The following is an 8,822-nucleotide window of genomic DNA, read 5'->3' on the forward strand; positions in this document are numbered from 1 at the left end:
CCCAGCATGCTTGGGTGCCCCTGCTCTGCACAGTCCTCCACCCAGCATGCTTGTGTGCTCCTGCTCTGCACAGTCCTCCACCCAGCATGCTTGGGTGCCCCTGCTCTACACAGTCCTCCACCCAGCATGCTTGTGTGCCCCTGCTCTGCACAGTCCTCCACCCAGCATGCTTGGGTGCCCCTGCTGTGCACAGTCCTCCACCCAGCATGCTTGGGTGCCCCTGCTCTGCACAGCTCTCCAGCTCCATCAGCCTTTGCCAGTTGAAGCATGTTACCGCCATCTGCTGTCAGATGCACCCTGAAGCCTCTAGGGCCCAGCCACACCTTGATTTTTCTTACCAAACCCTAGTTATTATCTTGGCAATGTCTCCCTGGAAGACAATCTGGCTACAGGAGTACTTCTCCTTTGTTGGGAACAGAAGGCAGCAGAAGCTTCCGTCCTCACCCAGGAGACATCCTCCCCGACACTGGCCAGCTGCAACCAGAGGGTGTGGGCTGAAATCAGACCTCACAGCCGAGCTCTGTCTCCAGCCTTTGCAGATGTTGTCCAGATCCACCCACTCCATGGACACAATGGAAGACAAGCGGAAATGAGAGAGAGGGAGAGAGAGACAAGGGTGGGGTGTCTCTGGATGCATCTGCAAAAACAATATTCATGCTATTTGCTTGCCTTTGCATAGCCCATGGCTCTCAGGCTGCAGAGAAGCCTCAGGACCATTTCGCCTGAGCCTTTCCTTGTTACAGCAATGAATAAATATGACCTACAGCATTTGGCTTGCTTTGTCTTAGGCATGAACCCTTCAATGCTCATGCTAAGCCTATGAGGTCCTTAAGAAATTTGAACTTAAGAGTCCGTTCTTTGTCGCTTGGGACTCTGCCACTGTAGATTTCAGCAAGTAGACAGGCTTTGCAAAATCTTTTAACTCTGGCCATTAGCCAGACAGAATGTCTGTGGGACTCAGGCTCACCTTTCTAATTAGGCCTCCCTCCCTCTCTGCTTCCCTTCTTCCCTCTCTCCTTTCTTTCTTTTTCTTTCTGACTTTTCTTCCCCCTTTCCTCCTTGTTTTCTTCCCATTTCTTTTCCTTTTTTCACGCCTTTCCCCCTTTCCTTCCTTTCTTCATCTCTATGTCTTTCCTTTCCTCTTCCTCTCCCTTCTAACTCATTTGCTGTTCTTCACTCTTACTCTTTGACTCTATATTCTAACCACGGGTGGCAGGTGATACAGGTGGGGGTGGCAGGTGATACAGGTGGGGGTGGCAGGTGATACAGGTGGGGTTAGCCCTAAAGAGACTGCCCCGTTTATGACAGGCCACCTTTGTAGCCCTTTTGCCTCAGGACCACAAAGAAACAGCTGTTTCCCCGAATCACCGAGACCCCTGTGTCTTTCACTGCTCAATTGTTAACAGGTACTGAATCCACCACTACTTGAAGCGGCAGCCCTAGTGTGAGTTACACAGATCAAAGGGCGACCTGCAGTGCTTTCTTTCCAAGTGGAACATCCCATATGCAGAAACCGGAAGACTTGGCCTTTAAGGGTCCCCTCATCCCGTTTCCCACACGGAGATGCATGCCTCCCTTTCCATCTTTGTGTGAAAACAATGTTGAGGATGGAAAAGTACACATGACATAAAAAGCAATAACAATGGCCAGGGAAGCTCACCCAAGGTCCCGTCCACCAGCCGCCTTCAACCCCAGCCTTCCCCTCCTCCAGCCTTCCCCTCCTCCAGATACATCCTCCACACAGTTCCCCAAGGGCAGAGCTTCCTTTTGCTTATTTGTTTTTTGTCCCACGGGCATCTATTTTGCCAACTAAAATGACCCTCGATGGGAACGCAAACACATTCGAACCCCAAACACAGCAAGAATGGTGTTGACATGGAGGAGGGTAGACAAACTTCCGTGCCACCCTGCAGCATCCTTGGGAAACACAGAGAGCCTCTGATCCATTTCAAATGTCACATTGAAGAAGATGTGCACAGTCAGGGCTGACTCATGAAGGCCGCTTGACCCAACCCCTTTAAGAGCGACTTGGCTTTTCCTCTTTTCCCCCTGCCTTGCAGGAAGTGCCAGGTCTTGGATCAGATGGGGTGAAAAAGCCTTCACCCCAGTTGCAGTTAGCCAGCAGGAGGTGGGAATGTCTTTGCTAGAACAGCACTGGCCCATGGAAGGACAGAGGGTTCTCTAGCAAGAATCTCTGGACAGAGTCTCATTCTGTAGCCCTGGCTATCCTGGACCTCATGTCTAGTAGACCAGGCTGACCTTGAACTCACAGAGCTCTGCCTGCCTCTGGCTCCCAAATGCTGGGATTAGAGGTATGTTCCACTCTCCGTGGAATAGGCAAGCACTTGCTCTTACCGAATGAATTGTATGCAAATCCGTAGGCTGAATGTACTATTGGCAGGGCTTTTCTAACAGTGCCTTGGATAGTTCTGAAGGGCAGGTTGAGTTTAAGTAGGATTCGCATAGATTTTCAGGTTGAGTTTGTAGATAAGTTTCATGGTTTTGGAACCAAATCTTGAAGCTCTCCATTAGCCTGGAAGTTCTATATCAAAAAGTTAAGTGGGAATAAAATAATATGAGGTTTGTGTATAATAAGGTGCCTAACCCCTAACTTGCAGCGATGTGACAGATAATTTATAAAGGTGACAGAGGACCAAATATATGCTACCTTAAAAGAGAAAAAGGACATCCTATAGAGATGGGTCACTGTTTAAGAGCATTGGGTGCTCTTTCAGGGGACTCCAGTTCCGTTTCCAGCATCCACAGTGCTGGTAGTTCATAATTGTTTGTAATTCCAGTTCCAGGGGCCCTGGCATCATTTTCTGGCCTCTATGGGCACTGCACCACCTCATGGTACACAGACATACACGTAGGCAAGACACCTATACACATAAAATAAAGATTAAAAAATGAAAAGAAGAGAAAGGAGGTGTTCTGAGCCCTTCAGCCGCTTGGCTATTATTTTTTCACAGTGAAGGAAATATTGCCCTCTTTAGTTCATTTACTTGTTCATTAACGAGGTCTACCTGGTACCTGTCATAGAGTCTGGCCTTAGGAGCTCAGACTCCTGAGGGTGGGGGAGCCAAGCAGGTCCATAAAGAACTCTGTCATCAGGCAGGCTGCCACGAGGGCCTTTAATTAGGGCTGTGCAGCCTAACAGGAGGAAAAGCACCAACTTCAGCCCTACGGAGAGAAGGAGGCAGAATTTGAGCTGGGTGAGAAAAATTAATAGGTAGTTACTAGGGGAAGGACATAAAAATGGCATTCATTTTTGGAAGTCAAGTCCCCAGGATTCCATGGGCAGCTGTCTGGAGTCTCATTTCCCGGAGACGGGTGCTTGTCTCAGTTGTGGTGTAGGGATGAGGGTCATAGGCTGAGGGAGGACATGGCCAGATGACCCAATAGCGGAACAGAGAAAGCATGGTGAGGGGAGGTTAGAGTGCTTGGCCTGGGAGGAGCTGACATCAGCATCCAGGCTAGGGTCCTGACAATGCCGGCAGGATAGGGACCCAGTGCAGGGTAATACAGGTAGAGACTCCCAGCTGACTTTGATGTTTAAGGTAGGAAGCCAGGGAGAGGCAGAAATGGTAGCTGAACCATTACTGGTCTTTTCTTCCCAGTAGTGGACTCTCTTAGGTACCCCTCATCCCCACTCCAGAACTGTTTCAAACTAGTTTCAGCCAGCCAAACCCACACACATAGTACTAGGAGGCATCTTGTATGGTCTTGCCAACCATAAAGATGGTCTCCTTTGTCGGAGTACCACCCAGTCTCACAGCTCTCTACACTCAGGATGTTAGCTCAGCACTAAAGAGGCAGGAGAATTCCCACAAGTTTGGGCTACATGGTGATTTCCAGCAGCATTTTGGGGAAATCGGAGGGAGAATCCCACTATTGCTTCAGTGAGACACGAGCTACAGCAGCCCGGACTTTCACAATTGTCTAAATGCTTTTGTTCGTTTTTGTTTGTGTGGCGCTAAGGAGAGATCCTAGGGCTTTGAACACGCTAGGCAAGTGCCATACCAGTGAGGTCCACTCTGAGTCCGAGGCCAGAAATGGTCGTATTCCTTGGGCGAGGAATAAGTCAAAGGATGAGCAACAGGAGACCATGGTGGGCAGAAGTGTCAAGAGCTTGGACTTAGCCCCATTCTCAGTTGCCGTTTACTGGCTTCTCGGATACACCCCCGCCCCACATCAGCACCGCTGGTGGTTTTCTGAGAACACCTTGAGGGTTTGGTCTTCTCAAACCCATAGTTCTCAGCCTTCCTAATTATTGTTGCTCCTTCATAACTGTAATCTTGTTACTGTTATAAACTGTAGTGTAAGTATCTCATATGCAACCCCCGTGAAAGGGTGGTTCGACCCTCAAGGGGATCACAACCCACAGGTTGAGAACAGCTGTCCTAGACTAAGGGGTAGGCTCTCTAATACAGAGGCTGGGTAACTATGGGGTGATCCAACACAGAAGTTTCATAAAGTGTTCCATTGGGTTTCCAAGTATTTTGGAAGAGGGGTGTTAAAAATAAGGGGAGCCCCTCTAAGCTAGCAATGGATGACACTGGTAAACTTGACACAAAGATCAAGTTCTGTGTGTCACGCAGTAACTCCCCCACAGTGGCTGGACACAGTGCCCAGAGGCAGGGAGAACTGTGGGTCTTATTCACTAAGAACGCTCATTGATCTGAGACATTTTGTTCCATGCCTTAGGGAAAAGACATAGCACACACACACACACACACACACACACACACACACACACACACACATAAAAGAGTCACTTTTTAGTTTGTGTCTCCTCACCTGCTCTTCAGGTGGCAGCAGGCAGGGGACAAGAACTAGGTGGGCCTGCGCTGAGGTAAGAAGAGAGATGGAGTGTGTCCTGGAGAGTCCATGCTTCCCAGACATGAGGAGAGGCCACTGGACCAGGCTGTCAGCAGGATGAAACAAGAGGGACTCTGCTGGATAGGGTCCCAGGGCAGTCCAGGAGACAGAAAGTCTCTTGGATTCACCCTCCTGTCAGGCAATTCATTTAAAGAGGCTTCACTTGGTGAATTATAGTCCGTTCTTGGCTCCTCAGCTACTTTTCACAATTAGGAGAAAATTTGTCAATTATGAACAAAATTAACTCGAGTGTCACTAAAGGGTCATGGAGGGTGGGAGGGAAGTGCCCATTATGTGATTCTTGTCGTGTTCTTTCCTGAGCCAACTTTATTCTAGATGGGCAAGCCTGGGCTGAGAAAAGCCAACTGTCTCTAGAGGATGTGATCTTAATACCCTCCCTACTCGAGGGGTGAGGAGCAGACAAAAATGTCAATTTCCGAGGACCAAAGTGACGTTAGTCATATGCTGTCTGTTGAACTACCCTGCAAATGTCTTATTTCTTGACTTTGATGTGGGGGCGGCATGTGACCGAGTAACTGGACTGGGTTGGCAACAGCCATTCTGCTTCATAGAAGAAAACCAGTAACAATAACAACAGTCATGGCAACCCTGTTATTAGTACCACACGATACACTGTACTGTACCATGCTGCAGAAGGCATTTTTACTTACATAATCCAGTTGAACCCTCACGCCTCTGGGTATAATCAGCATCATTACCCCTCCCCCCTCACATAGGAGGAAATGGAGTCAGAGATCAAAACCCTTGGAATAATTCTAAGTCAACTTCTAACTCAAATAACAAAACAGTAAAACAAATCATGTGTGGAGAAAAGGTTCTCCATACGTGAAAGCCAAGTGGGAAGTTACAGAGGTAGGCGAGAACTACAGGAAGGCAGCTGTGAACTTGAACGTTGGGAGAGAGGATTCACAGGCTCTCCCCAGAGGCAGCCGGAAAATGACATCAGGGTTTTGCCATTCACAGTTAAATTGGGAACATTCTCCGCCTGCCTCACTCACCCCTGGAGGGAAGCAGCCAGTGGGGGAAGAGGATTTTTTGGAGAGTAGAAAACAGTGTGTACAAAGAGCCAAGAACCCAGGCGTGCAGTAGATCACGTTTGGTTTTGAGTAGCTAATGAGAAAGCGAGAATAGATTAAAAGACACCCGGAATGTCAGAATAATGATAGTATCCGTGTTCTAATAAATACCTAGTGTAGCTTGAAAGTGGCTTAGGCACAGACAAAGCATCAATTAAATCAGGTGGAGAGAGAGGGAGAAGCAAGCAATTGCAGGATGCACACAGCATCTCCTCTGTGGTTGGTGCATCCTCACACACTCCCTGCCTAGAGGGTGAATACCTCCCCCCACCAAGTCCTTTCCTTTTGACATCTCTCTGCACTGGCTCTGCATCTGTCATTGACATGACACAGAGGGTGTGCACAGCTCCCCTCACGTGTACCCTCTTACTCTTCCTTTAGCTTCTAGATCTTATTATGATCAGTGGTCTCTGTGGACATTATGGCTGAGAACTTTTGTTTATCCACACACATTGTTAATTTATATTAGTTCCTACTCTTCCGAAGGGTGATTTATGCATCTGTTTGTCTTTGGGGATGGGTCTTGAATGACTGAAGTTGCATAAACACCACACACCAGCAAAAAACACATCTGGTGTTATCTCAAGCTTTACACTTCTGGAGCCCCAGAGCTGTCATGTTGAACCGCAGGAAATCTAACATCACCCTAGACCCATAACAGCATTCCCACTAAGAGGCACACAGGGCCAAAGGCTCAGGTGTTGCAAATATTAGTCCGGAATGCTAAATCAGTAGGTGGTTGGGCCATTACCCAATAATTAGGTTGTCATACTGTTGGGTGCCAAAGAGCAGTGTAATAACAGAAGTTGTATCTCTCTTATTTTACGTCTCATTTGGGATCAAATTAGTAGCCAATTTGCTCTAAGGCCGTTGAGTAATAGTGGCGTGTGCTGCAGAGCTCATTGTTGCTATTCAGTTTGCTGGGTGAGCATTTTGCTGGAGCATCGATGCCTTCCTCATGCAGATGGAAACCATGCATGCATACTGCTGCAGAGTTCTGGAGGTGACAAAAATCTTCCAAAACCTCAAACCCGGACATTTTGGGCCTGTCAATCACAAACAAAACATTAGCAGCTGCTATAATGCATACCATGCACTTCTTAATATAATGAATATTATATTCTATAATTATACTCATTATATCTGTAGAATATTCATTATATTAAAGAGATGAATCTATAAACATGTGGGAACAAAACAGAAGTACTTGTCTATACAGAGATGAGTAAGCATGTGGGTATGTGTATCAATCAGGTTTTAGAAAAATTTGAAGTAGTTTTAAATCTTAAAAATTGTCACACTTTCTCACGTCAAGAGAGAGCCCACAAAATGAGAAGGTGGGAGGCATCTTACTGACTGTGACAGTAACCCTTCTGTCTCCCCTGTCTTTTGTTTTCAGAATCCTCTACTCAAGAGTTACCAAAAAGCCAAGATGTTGGTCCTACTGGCTGGTCTCTTTGTGGTCCACATCGCCACTGCCATTATGTTGTTTGTCTCCACCATTGCCAACGTGAGTCCCAGCCCCCTGTGTCCTCATCCCAGGGAGGATCTTAGAAATATTTTGGTAAAAGGTTAAAAAACAAAACAAAACAAAACAAAAACAAAAAACAAAAAACGGGAGTTGGGAGTGTTAAATCACAGCGCAGAGAACTTCTTGATTAGTTGTGAGGGGAAAACCAACAAGCCACCAAACGCATACTCATAGTTCAAGGGAAGAAATAAAGTATAAAATGCGAGAGTCCTCAAGTGAGTCTTCTAGGGGTGTTGGGAGGAGAGGAATACAAGGAAGGTGGAGCTGAGGTGCGATTGCAGGATAGGCGTGTTCCTCTAGAGAAGGAAGGGAAGTTGAAGAAAATAGAAGTGCAGTCCACTCAGAAGAGCTGGCAAAGACGCCCTCGTGGGACAGATTCTCCCTGTGCACGAGTTAACCATATCTGTTAATGTGCTAGATCTCAGAGATTCCTGACTAGAGGACAGACAGACATCAGAGAGTGAGGACAATGCTTTGGTTATGAGGTTGGCAAATTTAAGTTTTATGTGGAAATCGGTGTGTGAAATGGAATTTGGTAGGATTAACTTGGTGCCCCGTTAAACAAATAAATTAAAGGATCTACGGAGATCGCTGTGGTCTTTCTTTGCTCTCGGAACCCGGGGTTACTCTGACCCCTAGTGGTCAGTTTTAGCACCCAATTTGTATTGTCTTAGACAAAAAGAGGAGCCAGCTTCTTAGACTTAGAAGTTAAGGCAGCTAGCCCATTGCGATGGTAGGATTTGCGTGAAGAAGGCAGAGGCAAGAGGATCATGAGTTTGAGGCCAATCTGAGCTACACATTTTGCCGGGTGTGTTGGCTTTAGTACCACTTGGGAGGCAGTGAGTTAAGGTCAGCCTGGTCTGTATAGCGAGTTTCAGTATAGCCAGAAAACTACAGAGAGAAACTGTGTTCCAAAGAAAAAACCAAAAATCACAAAACCCCAAACCAATCAAAACAACAACAACAATGAAACGACAAACAACGACAACAACAACAACAACAACAACAAAGTTAAGGCAGCCTTTCATTAGACACACAAACAATGCCCCAGAATGGACTACAGTCCTTGGTGTGGTTAAGGGGTGAATAAGGTTTGCTTTGTTTTGTTTTACAGATAGAATTTATTTGTAAAGCCCTGACTGTCCTGGAACTCACTCTGTAGACCAGATTGGCCTTGATCTTAAGAGATCTGCCTGCCTCAGCTTCCCAAGTGTTGGTATTAAAGACGGGTTCCTCTGCTGATTGACAAGGGTGACTAGGGCCGGGCATGGTGGCGCACGCCTTTAGTCCCAGCACTCGGGAGGCAGAGGCAG

The 8,822-nt window shown here is 47.0% G+C and overlaps 1 protein-coding gene across 1 annotated transcript in view; it reads left to right on the forward strand.

Annotated features, from left to right (window-relative positions):
- Emp1 (epithelial membrane protein 1) overlaps positions 1-8,822 on the forward strand; it is a 20,047-nt gene that overhangs the window by 6,487 nt on the left and 4,738 nt on the right. The window contains exon 2 of the mRNA XM_021191413.2: positions 7,378-7,488. Coding sequence (XP_021047072.1) covers positions 7,411-7,488 — 78 coding nt within the window. The 5' untranslated portion in view covers positions 7,378-7,410. The remainder of the gene's footprint in view (positions 1-7,377; positions 7,489-8,822) is intronic.

The sequence above is a fragment of the Mus pahari genome, chromosome 2 (genome assembly GCF_900095145.1).
Source record: "Mus pahari chromosome 2, PAHARI_EIJ_v1.1, whole genome shotgun sequence".
NCBI classification, from domain to species: Eukaryota; Metazoa; Chordata; class Mammalia; order Rodentia; family Muridae; genus Mus; species Mus pahari.